The sequence below is a fragment of the Diabrotica virgifera genome, chromosome 4 (assembly GCF_917563875.1).
Source record: "Diabrotica virgifera virgifera chromosome 4, PGI_DIABVI_V3a".
In the NCBI taxonomy this organism is placed as follows: Eukaryota; Metazoa; Arthropoda; class Insecta; order Coleoptera; family Chrysomelidae; genus Diabrotica; species Diabrotica virgifera.
This window is the reverse complement of record NC_065446.1, coordinates 95,894,675-95,913,172: the sequence shown is the minus strand read 5'-3', so window position 1 is coordinate 95,913,172 and position 18,498 is coordinate 95,894,675. Positions and strand designations below refer to the sequence as shown.

At 30.9% G+C, this 18,498-nt stretch overlaps 1 protein-coding gene across 3 annotated transcripts in view; it reads right to left on the bottom strand.

The window, feature by feature from the left end:
• Positions 1-18,498, bottom strand: part of LOC114329807 (transmembrane ascorbate-dependent reductase CYB561) — a 561,950-nt gene that overhangs the window by 408,605 nt on the left and 134,847 nt on the right. For 2 of the 3 annotated variants that reach the window (XM_028279038.2, XM_028279037.2), the window contains exon 3: positions 8,904-9,084. In XM_028279038.2, coding sequence (XP_028134839.1) covers positions 8,904-9,084 — 181 coding nt within the window. Of the gene's footprint in view, positions 1-8,903; positions 9,094-18,498 lie in introns of all 3 variants that reach the window. The other variant, XM_028279039.2, reaches the window with a different exon arrangement.

Genomic DNA, 18,498 nt, shown 5'->3' with positions numbered 1-18,498 from the left:
AGTTATTATCTACCACTCTACTGTAAATAGTAAATACATAAAATATCTGTTAGAAAGTATCAATATCTCAATTTCTCATAAAATGTGACATTCCGTGTATTTTTCCTTCACCCTTCATTTATAAAGTAGAAAAATGAAGAAGAAGCAATTTTATTTTTTTACGTGTTGGAGGATAAATAATATAAGCTTAAGTTCAAGTTTGTGGGGCGCCACCCTTGGCCCACGGAGCTATCTGGTAAAAAAAGGTGCAAAGAATTTTAGCTATATGTATAACATATCTCATAAATTAAGAACCCTACAGAAAATTTTATACATTATTTAGGGCAGTCAATGAAGTTATTTGGCTCCAAATTCCATCCTACTACATCGATTTACTTGATATTTTCACAGTGAGTAGAGAATAGCTCAAGAAACAAAGTCTACCCTATGCCGATGTGTGCGTTTATCTTGGGGGTGGTTCCCACCCCTTCTCGGGGCGGGAAATTGTTTGGTTAAAATAACTACGGAAGTAGCTAGAGAACCCAATTTTAAGCAAAAACTGTTCTATAAGTTTGTTTTGAAAATTCAATACTTATTAAGTTATTCGTGGTTGAAAATTAACCGTTTTCATTGAAAAATGACACTTTTTCTGACGGTTTTCTGCGAATACCTCAAAAACTACGCATCTAACGAAAAAACTATATAAAATATTTTTGTAGTCTATAAAAATACAAAGAGATTCGTACCTTCATAAATCTTCTAGTTATAACACAAAAAGAGACATGGTAGGTGAGATGAGTTTGTTTTTTGGTGCATGCTCAAATCAGTTTATTCAACTTGAACTAACAGAGAAACGGTCGATTTTAGGTGTATAATGCTACCAATACATTTTGTAGTTCTTGAAAAGACCTTTAAAATGAACAAAGGAATTAAATGTCGATTACATTCAAACTAAGCTAGATATGCTGCAAGAAAAATTGATGACTAATGTATTTTAAGAAAAAATGAGAAGTATATTTAACACCTCATCCATCATAATTTAAATGCATCGTTTTCCGTCTACACTACTTTTCAATATAGTTTTATCTCTATGTTCTAAAAGTTGAAGGGCTTTAAAATGAATGGTTTTTGAAAAAAATAAGATCAAATTATAAAGCGCATTTTTAAATTATCTTAAAAAATCTTCCTTTTTCTTCATGTAACTCGAAAATGATAAGAGATACGAAACAAGGATATTATACAAAAATGTAGGCTTTTGTTGGATAAAATTTTTATTTTTGTTTTTTATTATTGTATCTCTTATCATTTTCAAGTTACATGTAGAAAAAGGAAGATTTTTAAGAAAATTTAAAAATGAGCTCTATAAATTGATTTTTTTTTTCAAAAACCATTCATTTTAAACCTGTCCAACTTTTTAAACATAGAAATAACACCATATTAAAAGGTATTGTAGAAGTAAAATGATGCATTAAAATTCTGGTGGATGAGGGGTTAAATATACTTCTCATTTTTTCTTAAAATACATTAGTCATCAATTTTTTTGACAGCATATCTTGCTTAGTTTGAATGTAATCGGCCTTTAATATTGCTCATTTTAAAGGTATTTTCAAGCACTACAGAAGGTACTGGTAGCATTATACACCTAAAATCAACCGTTATTCTGTTATTTCGAGTATAATACACCGATTTGAGCATGCACCAAAGAAACAAATTTTTTCACCTACCATATCTCTTTTTGTATTATAACTAGAAGATTTATGATGGAACTAATATCTTTTTTTTTATAAGCTATAAAAATATTGTATATAGTTTTTTCAGTTAGATGCATAGTTTTTAAGGTATTCGCAAAAAACCGTTCGAAAAGGTGTTATTTTTCAATGAAAATGGCCAATTTTCAACCACGAATAACTCAAAAAGTATTGAGTTTTCAAAAAATAATTATAGATCAGTTTTTGCTTATAATTAGGTTCTCTAGCCACCCGTAGTTATTGTAACCAAAAAATTTTCCATCCCCGAGAAGGGGTGGCAACCACCCCCCCCAAGACAGAAGCACACATCGGCATAGGGTAGACTTTGAATAAGGAGATAAGTAGAGGCTATTCCCAAAATTTCATTAAAATCCATGTAGTAGAATATAATTCGGAGGTAATATCCTATTCTTACTCCCATTGACTGGCGTATTTGTAGCAAATTAAATTTTCTACAACTCTATTTCTATCACTTTTTAACGTAAAATGGAAAATAAAAAAGGTATAAACAAAAATTACTAAAATTTTTAAAACAAGTTTTCTTTTGTGCGTTATAACTGTTCTTCTAGACATTTTATAATAAAATGACATCGGAGCATTACTGTAGGGGATTTTTAAGGAATAATTTTCACTACAAAATTGTTTAATTTCATTAATTTCATTAATACTCTTAAGCATACAATAAAAAAGAACAATTAGTTTTGTATTACATATTTTTTATTCACATAGCTTACCATTTTCTAAACATTTCTATGATCTTATCAGTAACATTCCTATGTTATTATTAATTTATTATCTACCCTTTCCCCCACTACAAAACTAGAATATCATTGGTTCTTACAATAATTTTAACCCCTCTACGCATTTTTTCGGTTATGTTACCTATTTTGGACGTATTAGTCCAGAGAAATAAGATTTTTCTCGTGACACCTCCCCCTCCATGCCGAAAAGAATTTTTTGAGTAGTGCGGACCCCTATAATAATAATTTCATACTATATTATAACCCTATGATTTTTGTAATATCTCATACTACACATTTCGACTGTCAAACCCCGTCTTTTCAATTATGTCGAGTAAAAACCTAACTTGATTGGCCTATTAAACAATAGTGAAAATTATTATTTCCCGAAAAACCTTATAATATTGTTCTGATGCCATTTTATTGTAAAATGACCAAAAAATCAAAGAGACAGAAAAGAAAATTTGTTCAAAATGTTTTTTGTTTTTTTGTCTATAACTTTTTATTTTTTATTTTACTATAAAAAGTAATAGAAATAAAGTTGTAGACAATTTAATTTAATCTTCTCTTCTGTTATACTAATTTCTCTCATTAAATTATGTGACTGATAAATTAAAAAGTACACTTTTCGACCCCAAAATTGTGTGGTTTTAATGTATTCTATATTATTTTATTCTAAAAACGTGTTGCCTAGAATGTCACGCAAGGAAGATATAATCCGGAAGATTATAATTTACAATCCTCGCCTTATGTGCATCATGGCATACTGGAAAAATAGAGCTTTTACTCATGGAAAAATTGAAACAAGATAAAACTTTTTGTAATTTTATTATGAAATGTAGAATATACAACTTATCAAAAAGTTCTACTCCAAAAACGAAAATTCTACAAAAAATAAACTTAAGCAAAAAACTGACGCGACCATTGAAAAATTCAGGAAATTTTACACAAAAATCCTTATTTGCGGTGTGCAAGTACTTGGAGGTGATACGAGAAACGATCGTGCGCGAATAGCGGAGAAATCTTGCAACTTTCTTAAATAATTCATATTGTCAATTGAAATTGTCAAATTCACGAATATTTCATACCTACTGTCATTGAAGAAGAAAAATTATTTGTTGCTTACAATATTGATCATCATCATTCTCTTTGCCTTATCCCTATGCGGGGTCGGCTTCCCTAATTGAATTTCTCCACACAATTCTATCTTGGGTCATATCAATGTTAATCCCCTTTACCAACATGTCCTGCCTTATCGTCTCCTCCCAAGTCTTCTTTGGTCTTCCTCTCCTACTCCTTCCAGGAATCTACACTTCAGCTATTTTACTTAAAAATTTAAAAATTATTGTTACCAAGTACTTTAAAACTTTTTGACGTATCCTTATCATACTTGGCAGAAAGTGTGGCTATTATACACCCTACTAAATTGTGATTAATAAACGTTTCTAGCTAGTGACAGAGGCGTACGACAGGGGATAGTGAATGATTGACCCTTCCCAAATTCTATGCCACTGAGTGAATTACTATTTTAGCGAAATTTTTCGGTTCTCCAATACTTTGTATGTAAATAACTTTATTGGTATCGACAAAGTCATCAGTTTGAGAGATATTGGAAGTTTAAAATGAATGAATGAATGAATCAAAATAAATATGCCGTTTCATTTTTAACGTCCAATATCTCGAAAACTAATGACTTCATCGTTACCAGTAAAGAGTATATTATTTACATAGAAAGTATTGAAGAATCGAAAAATTTCGCCAAAATAGTAATTCCCTCAGTGGCGTAGAATTTGGGATGTGTCAACCATTAACTGTGCCCTGTCGTACGCCTCTGGTAGTGGCTAGAAACTGTTATTTATCACAATTTAGTAGATTGTATAGTACCCACACTTTATGCCAAGTACGATAAGGATACGTCAAATAGTTTGAGAGTACTTGGTAAAAATAATTTTTAAATTTTTAAATAAAACCCTGTAACTCAGTAAGTAGCCACATTTTATTTAAGTGATATTAGATCAATCTTAATATTTTTAGGTCTAGAATCTACAACTTAGAGATTCAACATTCTTAATGAAACTTAACCCTAAAAGGGCCCGTAGTAATATAACTCCAAGAAAAAAAAAGAAGTGGAAAAAAAGACAAAAAAATTTGTTAATTAGTGAAAAATTCCCAGGAACCCAATTATCGAAACGGTATTTCAAAATATTTAAACCTCGCGAGGTTATTAAAAAAAAAAACAAATTATAAACAAATTTGAATAATTTTCAAATGTCATTTTAGGGGGAAGTTTAATTGAAATTTGAATTTATGTATAAATTTATCGAAAATATACATAAAAATAAAAATAATAAGATTTAATACAAGTGAATATTTCTTTGGCAACAACCGCGTTTCTGCAATTGAAAATAGAGTAACATTTAATAAACAAATTCAATATCTCAAAAAATATTAAATATTTTTAAACCAATTTTTTTTTTTTGGTTAATACTGATAACATAGCGCAACTTCTTTTGTAAAATAAAATATTTTATAGTGCTTATTTAAAACGCTAAAAATAATTTTTTGCAAATTTGCTTTTAAAGTTTTATGTAGAATTATTTAAATAAATAGGAGGTCAAATTTAATTCAGTAAGTCTTATGTAAAATATTTACCCTTCAACTTTACAGAAAACAATCCTATAGACCTTCATTAGTAATTGAATGTCCTCAGCAGTTAAAAAAGTATTTTTTTTTGCAAAAATGACCCCTTTTTAATTATTTAAACAATGATCCCCTTGTATGATTTGGATACTTTCTTGAGAATATCTTTTGTACCCACCTAAACTTTGACATAAAATTTGTTTCAACCTGTACGGATTTACATTTTGATTTACATGTAGTGTAATTTTATTTTACTAGACTATTATAACTTTCTCCTCTGCTGGAATATCATTCAGTACGTCTCCTAATTGGTCATAGAAAGCTCTTCTTTCATTCTCACCCAGACCTGTTTGAGGAGCATACACACACACACACACACACAATATTCAATACTTCTTTATCAATTACAAATTTCACTGACATCATATTGCTCACAATATTGATATGATATGCAATTATTATATAAAAGTATATTTAATTAATTGTATTTTGCTTGCAATTTTGCATTTTAATAACTAATTTTATTTACTACGTACAATTGTTTACCTTTTAATAACATAACCTAAATCTTACTTTTTCTTCTTATAATTTTTTTGGGCTACGGTTTTGACAATTATCCAGCAACCAGGACCAATATGATTGGCCAATATAATTAAAAGTGCGAAAAAAGTTGCCGAGCTATGAAACCAGGTGTCGCTTTACCGAAATTGCACGGTCCCAATATAAAGACTTTTCTGAAATTAAATCTACAGCTTCTATAATATTTAAATTATAACGCTCAAGTCACACCTCTCGCAAACATTGGAGCGCTGTATGGCAGCGTTCGGCGAAGTGCGCGGTTAAGTTAACTGAACATAACTTTTAAACTAATTGACAGAATTAAATTTTACAAATTGGAAATGAAAGAAAAATATTAAAGCTATCTTAGAGTTAAAGAAAAAAAATTATGTGCATAAGTACAGCGTGGGCGGAAAGTGTGACTTACATGAATTGTTTAAAAATGATTTAAAAATGTGTAACTAAAGTCGACTTTACATTACATGATTTATCATCTGTAGCCCGATCAAAGAACAATCTGACCCAAAAAAAATAAAGGAAGGATGAAAATTTGGGAATAGGTAGTTGAAATTGTCTATTATTGTATAAGAAAAAGTTTACAATTCTACATCCCCTCCATTTTATAAAAATGGAGGGTAATACCCCCTCTCGACGGTGAAAAATATACAGTCAAAATAAGACCGAAATTGGATAAAATGACTAATTCTAAACAACTTTTGTTCTATAGAGTTTTTTACCCTGAAAAGTCAATATTTTTCGAGTTATTTGGGAGTGAATATGTTCATTTTTAACAAAAAACATGTTTTTGGACGGTTTTTCGGAGATACCTCAAAAGGTAAGTATTTTATTGAAAAAAATATTCTTAGCAAAAATATAGCTTATAAAAAACTGAAAAAAAAATGGTGTATGCATAAGGTCTGTAGACCCAGTAGAAGCAGAGTTGTAGCTAATGAAAAGTAGGTTCTTCTTCGTCAAATTCCAAATCGAATATTTCAATGTGAAATAACCAAAAACCAAGCACTTTTCGGGGAAAATTCATTTTAACTTTTTTAATGGGTTTAAAAAAGGTTTATTTTTGCTTTTTAAAAAGTCTTCTTACATTAAAAGTAAGTGAGTTATGCTCAAAATATTGTTGGTCCCTTTTATTTTTTGGTAAAAAAAATCGCGAAAATCACCCCTTAATTAGCATCACAAATAAATTTTATCATTACCACTTGACAAGTTACTTTGCTTATGTATTATTTATATGATCTGTAAGTTTCATCGGTTCAAAGTGCTTATTTTTGAAAAAGCTGTAGTTAAAATGGCTTGAACGAGCAACTAATCACGAGTTTAGGCAAATTTTGAACAGCCATAGCATAACCAATTTTTGTCTAACATGAAAGACTTTGAGATTTTTGTTATTACTAATAATTTTTAAGTTAATTCCATAAAAAATTCCATTTTTTTCAAAACTAACAAACAATGTTTTGTTTTAAACCCAATTTTTTCAAAAATGAGCACTTTGAACCAATGAAATTTATAGATAATATAAACAATACATAAGTAGGGTAACTTGTGAAGCGGTAACGATTAATTTTATTTGGGAAGCTAATTAGGGGGTGATTTTCATGATTTTTTTAGCAAAAAATAAAAAAGACCAGCAATATTTTGAGACTAACTCACTTACTTTTAATGTTAGAAGTTTAAAAAAAAAATAAACCTTTTTATAAACACTTTAAAAAAGTTGTAGTGAATTTTCCCCGAAAAGAGCTCCGTTTTTGGGTTATTTCAAATTGAAATATTCGATTTGGAATTTGACGAAGAAAAATCTACTTTTCATTAGCTACAACTCTGCTTCTACTGGGTCTACAGACCTCATGCATACACCATTTTTTTCAGGTTTTTATAAGCTGTATTCTTGCTAAGAATCTTTTTTTCGCTAAAATACTTATTTTTTGAGGTATCTGCGAAAAACCGTCCAAAAACATGTTTTTTTTTTTTGTTAAAAATGAACATATTTACCCGCAAATAACTCGCAAAGTATTAACTTAGTGAAAAAACTCTATAGAACAAAAGTTATTTAGAATTCTCACAATAAAACATTGAAAACTTTTGTTTTCTATAATTCAACAAAATTTATTATTTACAACTATGTGACTACAGCTGTTTCGGCAGAGTGCCTTTCTACAAACTAACTTGTGGTGACTGTCCGAAAACGTACATCGGTCAAACTGGCAGAACTTTTGACAAACGGATACAAGAACACAAAAGGGCTTTCAACAATAGAAAAACAGACACTTCTACATACGCACTTCACCTTCTAGGTCATAATCATTCTTTCAATGAAGAGTTTCAAATCCTGCATATCCAAAATAAAGGCCTTAAGCTATCTTTTTTAGAGTCTATGGAAATTAATAAACTGAAAAATACAGATATAATTTTGAATGACCAACTCGAGACAAACAGCTCCCCACTCCTCAACCTCTTCAGTTAGAGACTTAAAAAGGCAAACACATTGTAAATTATATCACTTGAGAAAGGCACTCTGCCGAAACAGCTGTAGTCACATAGTTGTAAATAATAAATTTTGTGGAAGTATAAAAAACAAAAGTTTTCAGTGTTTTATTGTGAGATAAAATGAACTTCCATCAAGTAACGGTCGAATCCATCAATTATTTAGAATTAGTCATTTTATACAATTTCGGACTTATTTTGAACGTATATTTTTTCACCACCGAGAAAATATTTTTCACCCCGTATTTCCCATTTTTTTGTAAAATGGAGGGGATGTAGAATTGTAAACTTTTTCTTATATATACATACCTCGTATAAAATAGATAAAATTTGACATCTGATGGTTCCATCAGATGCAAACTAACATCTAACATCTAACAAAAAACAAAAGGTCACAAGATTCAGCTATTGTATGGAATATGTATTACTTGTTGCATAACTGTAAGATACATATTGTAAGATGCTTTGTATTAATTGGCGAAGGAGCCAGGAAAACGTATTTTATATTATTTTCTAGAAGTCATATTATACCTACATTCCTACATACTTACTTGATTATATTTATACATAGACACTTTTTGTATTATAGGAAGTATTCGCATCATAAATAAATCTCCAACTGTTTTCTAACGAATTTCTCACGTATGGATAAGAAGTATGTATAACAATTTTTTTGAAATAATAATTCTGAACCTAATTACTACTGGTATTACTTTAAAAGAATATGTAAGTTGGTACTCACGCTTTAGCCTCTGCCTCCGCTTCCTTTTCTTTCTCTTCTTGGACATTGACGACGGTGTTTGGCGGCGGTGGCAGATCGTCCATCGGAAGGGTGTCTTCTGGGGGAGTAGGGGGCGTTTTGTCGAATTCGGCGATGGGTGCCAACTCTGGCATGGGGGACACTGAGTTACTTTCCATTACCACTGAAAATACTAGTAAATAATTTTAGGGTATAATGTTAAATGATGAGATTGTTAATATTTTATTGAACAACTTTAATTAAAGCTTGCTTATTGCTTATAAGCGAGAGGTTTACCCCCATAAGCAGAGCATAAACCCACTAAGTATTTTTTTTCATTTCTACATCACCAAACTTTTTTATTCGATTCTATAATATATGTTTTTCAAAGTTCAAGAGTATACAGGGTGGGGCATTAGTGCGAGGAAGTCCAATTACTCGTTTGTCGTAACAGGTACGAAAAAAAGTTATTTAGGTAAAAGTTGGGGAACAGATAGGACCATATTTTAAAAATATTTTCAAATATCCAGGGCCACCCGTATTGACAGGCTGACACAAACTAATGATTTTTTATGGAACATCCCGTATATTTTAAAATTTTTGTATTCTCCTCGCTGTCTTCTTTTTAAAATATAAGGTTTTGTAATATTATATGAGGTAGTTTAAAAAATAAATCACGTTTTTTTGTTAATTTCGTAGCAACATTCACACTCTGTAGAATTGTAGTGATTTGACATTAAAGGTTCCATTTATGTTCAAATGATATAAATAGGTATAATATTAATTTATTATAGTCTACTATACCCAGTTAAAAATTATTAATATAGCGAAACGTTTAATTTTAGTAGGTATAAAGAGTTGGTCTAAACTCGGAATGAGTATTTTCTGAGTTTTCTTAAATGGAACACCCTGTATTTTCGTATTGTAATGAAATGATATTTTCATGGCATTTCCTATACCTAAGTGCTTTAATTTGTGAGTTATTCGTGATTCTTTAAGCCAAACATTAATTGCAACAAAAATTAGGTGAAATTTTATTAGGTGACCGTGAAAATATTCAATAAAAAATAATTTTTCGAAAAAAATACTTATTAATCTAGACTGATCGTTAATTTATTAATATTGAATGATATATCAAAACACCTGCGTAGTTTGTTGGTGCGTAAAGTATTAATAAAAACATACAATATTCTACCTAGCTTACCATCATGAGCTATGACACTTTTGCTTAAACATTTGACATTATACTTAGTCCAGAAAGCCACTGCGGATCCGCTAGAAAAAATATTCTAATTCGTATTTTTTGCACAATCTTACTCAAAAAGGACTCCTTTTAACAAATTTGCATGTTGCCAGGACCAAAAGTTGGTCAAAAATTTTTTAAACGTTTTTTTTTGTTTTTTTCCTAAAATTATTTTTTTTGCATGGAAAAAAGTTTTTTTAGGTTTTTTGGATCATTCCAAACAGAAAAGGTCTTTAGTGGCTTTTCTCTAAAGTTGATAGTTTTTGACATATAAGCGATTAAAAATTGAAAAATTGCGAAATCGGCCATTTTTAACCCTCAAAAACTATATGAAAAACTGAAAATTTGAATGTTGCCAAGGTAGGTAGACATTCTTTAAACATCGATTGATGAAACTCCGAAGAGTTTTTTGCAATACAATATTCCAAACTCCTTTGTTTTTTAATTGCTAATCAAGCGTGCGCGACACTATTTTCCACCGACAGTATGGTGCAAATGAAAGGAATAAATTGGTTATTTCCTAAACCGGCGACTTTAAGGAAAAATCCCGAAACAGGTCGATTTTTATTTTTAAGTTATGATATTGTGGCATATATGGTATACTAGTGACGTCATCCATCTGGACGTGATGACGTAATCGATGATTTTTTTAAATGAGAATAGGGGTCACGTGCTAGCTCATTTGAAAGGTTCTTTAATTCTATATTCAGTAATCTAAACATTTACATAATTATTTATACAGGGTGTCCAAAAATTTTTTATTAAATTAAATTATTTGACAAAAAAAGAAGTAGAAGGACACGCTTTATAAATAATTGTGTAAATGTTTACATTACTGAATAGAGAATTGAAGAACCTTTCAAATGAGCTACCACACGACCCCTATTCTCATTTAAAAAAATCATCGATTACGTCATCACGCCCAGACGGATGACGTCACTAGTATACCATATATGCCACAATATCATAACTTAAAAATAAAAATCGACCTGTTTCGGGATTGTTCCTTAAAGTTGCCGCTTTACGAAATAACGAATTTATTCCTTTCATTTGGACCATACTGTCGGTGGAAAATAGTGTCGCGCACGCTTGATAAGCAATTAAAAAACAAAGGAGTTTGGAATATTGTATTGCAAAAAACTCTTTGGGGTTTCATCAATTGATGTTTAAAGAATGTCTACCTACCTTGGCAACATTCAAATTTTCAGTTTTTCATATAGTTTTTGAGGGTTAAAAATGGCCGATTTCGCAATTTTTCAATTTTTAATCGCTTATATGTCAAAAACTATCAACTTTAGACAAAAATCACTAAAGACCTTTTCTGTTTGGAATGATCCAAAAAACCTAAAAAAAACTTTTTTCCATGCAAAAAAATAATTTTAGGAAAAAAACAAAAAAAAAAACGTTTAAAAAATTTTTGACCACCTTTTGGTCCTGGCAACATGCAAATTTGTTAAAAGGAGTCCTTTTTGAGTAAGATTGTGCAAAAAATCCGAATTAGAATATTTTTCCTAGCGGATGCGCAGTGGCTTTCTGGACTAACTATCTTTTTGCACGATTGATCATTTTTGACTGTTTACCGTGACAGATTTTACGTCAGTAGGTGACACTTAATAGCAACTCGACGGTAAGTAATCCAACTCGACGGTAAGTACTCCAACTCGACGGTAAGTAATTCACTTACCGTCGAGTTAAAAAATCTCTTAATTTTAATTTATTTTTTGAAAGAATAAAGAAATATGCCAATAGAATCTTTTCTTCGATTCTTAAATTCTTGCCTTCGCACCATTTTTTAAAACTTTGGTAGGTATTTTGATAACGGATTTTGGATTTTTCGGGAATAATTGCAGAACACCCTTCTTCCCAAGCCCGTTCAATTTCTTCAAATTCACTTTCGCTCATATTTTAATTTATAATAATCAAAATTGTACTTAAAATTATTGACAACTAAATAAAAACTCAATTCTCCATTGTTGTTATGCACCCTAGTTACTACCTAACAACCAAAGTATCTATCTTGATAAAATGAATGAAACTAGTCAATATGACGAAAATGTTTAATTTTATAATTTATAATGGTATCAATCGTGCAAAAAACGTTATAAACATGTCGAACGTTAAGGGTAACCGATCTCAGACAATAATTAAAGTCGTCGCTCCGCTCCTCCTCCAAACAATTGTCTTCGATCGGTATAAAACCCTTACCGTTCTCCATACTTAATATATTATTATAGTTCAAGTTGCTTTGTTACAATAGGGCTTTTCATCGATTGTCATTTGTTTCGAGCTTCTGTTATATATTGTATAATCTGTGTATAATATTAATATACACGGATTATACGGGATATGACAGAAGCTTGAAACAAATGACTGTGAATGAAAAGCCCTATTACTAATATGAATTTTTCTAATGAGGAACTGATTAATATGCTTTTTGTGCTAGGAGAGGATTCGCCCTGTGCAAGTACTTGGAGGGGATACGAGAAACGATCGTGCGTGAATAGCGGAGAAATCTTGCAACTTTCTTAAATAATTCATTGTCAATTGAAATTGTCAAATTGACGTATATTTCATATCTACTGTCAATGAAGAAAAAAATTATAAGTTGCTTTACAATATTGATATGATATGCAATTATTATATAAAAGTAAATTTCATGAATTGTATTTTGCTTGTAGTAGTGCATTTTAATAATTAATTTTATTTAATACAAACAATTGTTTACCTTTTAATAACGTAACCTTAATATTATTTTTTATGCTTATAATTATTTTGGGCTATGGCCTTGACAATTGTCAAGTAACCAGGACCAATATAACTGGCCAATATAATTAAAAGTGCTAAAAATGTTGCTGAGCTATGCAACCAGGTGTCGCTTTTCCGAACTTGCACGGTCCCAATAACAAAAATGTGTTACTAGCAATAAGAATTTTTCATTAGCAGTCCCCTGAGAAACGACAGCCAAGAAGAGAAACTTTTGAAAGTATACTAAAACGGTTTCAACATACTAGACACTTAGATTATGAGAATGGTAGTACTAATATGCAGATCCTCAGTGACACTAAGGATTACACTCGGGTACACTACTAAGGTAGTACTAATATGCAGATCCTCAGTGACACTAAGGAATTCATTTTATTCGTTTACAATAGTTTTTGTTCGATCAGATTTATTATAATTTAAGTGTCCAGTCCATTGAAACCGTTCTAGTAAACTGTCAAAAGTTTCTCTTCTTGGTTCTCGTCTATGAGGGAATTGCTGATCATAAACTTATTGCTAGTAGCACATTTTTGTTATAAAGTTTTAGCACATTTTTTTAATCAGTTCCTTTTTAGAAAAATTCATATTAGTAATGGTAACAAAGAAATTGGATCTATAAAAATAGTATAATGGCAAATGTTTCAGCCAATTTAGTGTCATCATAACCAACTAGGTAGAATATTGTATGTTTTTATTAATATTTTACGCACCAACAATCGTAACTACGCAGGTATTTTGATATCTCATCCAATATTAATAAATTAAGGATCAGTCTAGATTAATATGTATTTTATTCGAAAAATTATTTTTGATTCAATATTTTCACGGCTACCTAATAAAATTTCACGTAATTATTGTTACAATTAATGTTTGGCTTAAAGAATCACGAATAACTCATAAATTAAAGCACTTAGGTATAGGGAATTCTTAAGAATTAAAAAAGTACCATAAAATATCATTTCATTGCAATACTAAAATACAGTGTGTTGCATTAAAAAAAAACTCAGAAAATACTCATTCTGAGTTTCGACCAACCCTGTATACGAAAATTAAACGTTTCGCTATATTAATAATGTTTAACAATACTAGATTATATTAAAGATCGTGTGAACATAAAGAGAAATTTTGATGTAAAATCACTACAATTCTACAGTCACACCCTGTTGTTACGAAATTAACAAAAAAACATAATTGAAGGTGTCAGAAGCAAAATGCCTAAGTAGCAAAATACAAATTTTGAGAAATAAAGCATCGAAGTTTTTGCTCCTTTAAAAATTCTGGACGTTTAAAATTAAAATCTTTAAAGTATTAAACAATTCAAAATAAGTATAATATTTTAAATATACTTCTGGGGAGAAAATTTTTTTATTTTTTTTACTTCTTTTGACAAAAAAAAATGCACTTAGGTTGTTTTACCTTTCAGCAAAAATGGCTTTATAACACATAAAAGGAACTAAACAAAAGCCTAATTTTCAATTAATATTTATTTTTTCTTAAAAAAAACACAAATTTTACTTTTTTTGTAACACTAAATTTACGCATAATCTAACAAAAAATCTATGTACTCGTCTTGTTCGTCGTTGGCATCTTCTTTGGAAGACTCAACAGCAGTGCTTGCTTTTTTCAAGTCAAGTCCATGTCCTCTTTTAGGTCCATGTCACCAGCCCCCCCTTTTTGATTTGAGGGTGAAAAAAAAGCTCATTCGTTTGTATTGCGTTAGTACTGGATTGTATCACCCTTCATTCGTTTGTACTGCCCCCACCCTTTTAAATCTGCCTGGAGGGGCTGGTGACATGCCATCCCCCCCTTTTTCGATTTGAGGGTCAAAAAAAAGCTCATTCGTTTGTATTGCGTTAGTACTGGATTGTATCACCCTTCATTCGTTTGTACTGCCCCCACCCTTTTAAATCTGCCTGGAGGGGCTGGTGACATGCCATCCCCCCCTTTTTCGATCTGGGGGTGCGGGATGGGTATGTTCGTTTGTACTGCGTTAGTATCGGATTGTATCGCCCTTATTTTGTTTGTACTGCCCCCACCCATCTAGATTGGCCTGGGGGGGCCAGTGACATGCTACCCTCTACTCTGCACTGCTTGCCTTCTGAATGTCGAAAATAGGCTATTTCGTTTGTACTGCGTTAGCACTGGATTGTATCACACTTCATTCGTTTGTACTGCCTCCACCCTTTTAAATCTGCCTGGAGGGGCTGGTGACATGCCATCCCCCCCTTTTTCGATATGGGGGTCCGAAATGGGTATGTTCGTTTGTACTACGTTAGTATCGGATTGTATCGCCCTTATTTTGTTTGTACCGCCCCCACCCGTCTAGATTGGCCTGGGGGGCCAGTGACATGCTACCCCTCTACTATGCATTCTTTGCCATCTGAATGTCAAAAATAGGCTATTTCGTTTGTACTGCGTTAGTACTGGATTGTACCGCCCTTATTTTTTTTGTACTACCCCTACCGTTCTACATTTAAAACAGAGAAGGATTAGTGCTAGGAGTAAGGACACAAAATCAGCCAAACCTTGCGCATAGTAACACCGCGGGTGTAAAATTTGGTAAATTCGTCAAAAATGAAACGAATTAAATTTTGAAACTAAAAAACAGGCTTGCAAGCCACTCTCCACTCTCCATGGGGAATGGAAATTTACCCCCTCAGATGGATCTCGGAGTAGTAGCGATTTGAAAAATGGTACATGTATTTGTTGGAGATATTTTGAACACCATTTTCAATCAGAAATCAGAGCAGCGACCTTGCCTTTTCCTACTAGGAAGAAATTTATCCATCCCCTCAAGAAATTTTACAGTTTTACACGCTATCGATATGAAAATCAAAGATCTCATGCGGCGCATTCCGAAATGCACTCTTCGATGTACAATTTCAACCTCTCTGGATAACTGATTAACTGAAACATACATACGGCAGAATTCATTGGAATCGAAAATTATTAAAAGTATTTGGAACATTAAATGAAAAATTCCCACAATCAATATCTTTCCTACCATCTAATGCGAGAGACCAGATAACAATAATTGCCGTTGCTATGTTATGATAATTTGTTTTCTAGAAAGGTTTGTATTGTTCATTTATGACTGCAATGAGATTCAGAATTTCCGTATTCCATTTGCAAAATAAATATAGTGTCAAAAACCTGCTTATGCATTTGACGCACTGTCAGTCAACGTGTTAATTGACTCTACAGATTCAGTGCCAAAACGAGACATTTTTATAGAAAAATATTTGCAAGTATATTAAATGCCAAACTGACCTATTAAATAAACAATGACATTGCAATTTTCGATTTCTACTATGGAATTATCGCTGTATAGACCAGGGCGGATCTGTTTTGAGGTGGATGTGAGAGGTGGCATTCCGATGTTTGCAGATAAAATTAGGTGAAAACTTCAGTAATTATAATGGACTTATGCTCCTTCTCAAATATGTTTGGAACATTATTAAAAAAATTTAAGTTTTTAAAAATTTCGAAAAACATCGATTTTTTTCAAATTTCATTGCTTGTAACTTAAAAACGATTCATTTTGGAACAAAGTCATAGGGAAATAAAATAAAGATAATTGAATTTTGTATGATATACGACACGACTGGTATAAAATATCTTAAATGATTATCCTTTCTGACAAATAGCAATAAATACAAAATAAGAGGGCAAAATAAGCCTCTTTTTATTCAATGTTTTTCAACCACTTTGGTTGCACTTAGAACCTTCGTATTTTACTTAGAAAATTCGTACAACATACTCAATCCGTCTACCAAATTTCATTAAAATCGACATAATAGATTTTTCATAATAATTTTGCAATCTAAATTTTTTTAGAAAAAGTTCAAATTTTTTAAAAATTTCTGAACAAAAAGTAGACCTGTTAGAAGTTTGCTAATTTTTTTACGTATCGAGAGGTACTTTACCAATCCAATACACTTTACAAAATTAAAATCGGATTATTTAAGCGGTTTCAGCACTGTTTTAAGGATATAAACAATTTTTTTGCTTATAAACAAATATAGTGAGGACGTTTGAGTTGGAATAAATTCATTTTCTCGAGAATGGGCAACTCTGGAGATAAATTCCTAAACAGGTCGATTTTTATATTTAAATTATAATTTTTGGGATATCTATCATACTACTAACGTAATCCATCTGGGTGTGATGACGTAATCGATGATTTTTTTAAATGAAAATGTGGGTCGTGTGCTAGCTTATTTGAAAGATTATTCAATTCTCTATTTATTACATAATTATTTATACAGGGTGCCCAAATTTTTTTTTAATTAATTGAGACAAACAGAAGAAAGAATTTACTTTAGTTAATTCGAGATACATTTAACTGTTGTCCTAAAACAGAAAAAAATGTTTATTTGATAAATAACAGAAAAATGAATTTATTCGTATTTATTACCTCAAACGTCCTCATTGTATTTGTTTATAAGCCAAAAAATTGTGTATAACTTTAAAACATTGCTGAGGCCGATTAAATAAACCAACTTAATTTCTGTAAACTGTATTAGATAGGTAGGGCGTGTCTTTATATGTAAAAAAATTAGCAAACTTCTAAATAATGGTCTACTTTTTGTTCAGAAAGTTTATAAAAAATTTTAACTTTTTTAAAAAAAATTTAGATTGCAAAATTTTTATGCAAAATGTATTAAGTGTATTTTATAGTCTTATATCATAAAAAATTCAATTATCTTTATTTTATTTCCCTACGATTTTGTTCCAAAATGAATCGTTTTAAAAACGATTGAAAAGTTGAAAAAAATCGATGTTTTTCGAAATTTTTAAATATTTGAATGTTTTTATTAATGTTCCGGACATATTTGAGAAGGAGCATAAGCCAATTATAATTACTGAAGTTGTCACCTAATTTTATCTGCAAAAATCAAAATGCCACCTCTCACATCCACTTCAAAACAGATCCGCCCTGGTCTATACAGCGATAATTCCATAGTAAAAAAATCGAAAATTGCACCGTCATTGTTTCTTTAATAGGTCAGTTTGGCATTTCATATATTTGCAAATATTTTTCTATAAAAATGTCTCGTTTTGGCACTGAATCTGTAGAGTCAATTAACACGTTGACGGACAGTGCGTCAAATGTATAAGCAAGTTTTTGACACTATATTTATTTTGCAAATGGAATACGGAAATTCTGAATCTCATTGCAGTCATAAATGAACAATACAAACCTTTCTAGAAAACAAATTATCATAACATAGCAACGGCAATTATTGTTATCTGGTCTCTCGCATTAGATGGTAGGAAAGATATTGATTGTGGGAATTTTTCATTTAATGTTCCAAATACTTGTAATAATTTTCGATTCCAATGAATTCTGCCGTATGTATGTTTCAGTTAATCAGTTATCCAGAGAGGTTGAAATTGTACATCGAAGAGTGCATTTCGGAATGCGCCGCATGAGATCTTTGATTTTCATATCGATAGCGTGTAAAACTGTAAAATTTCTTGAGGGGATGGATAAATTTCTTCCTAGTAGGAAAAGGCAAGGTCGCTGCTCTGATTTCTGATTGAAAATGGTGTTATATCTCCAACAAATACATGTACCATTTTTCAAATCGC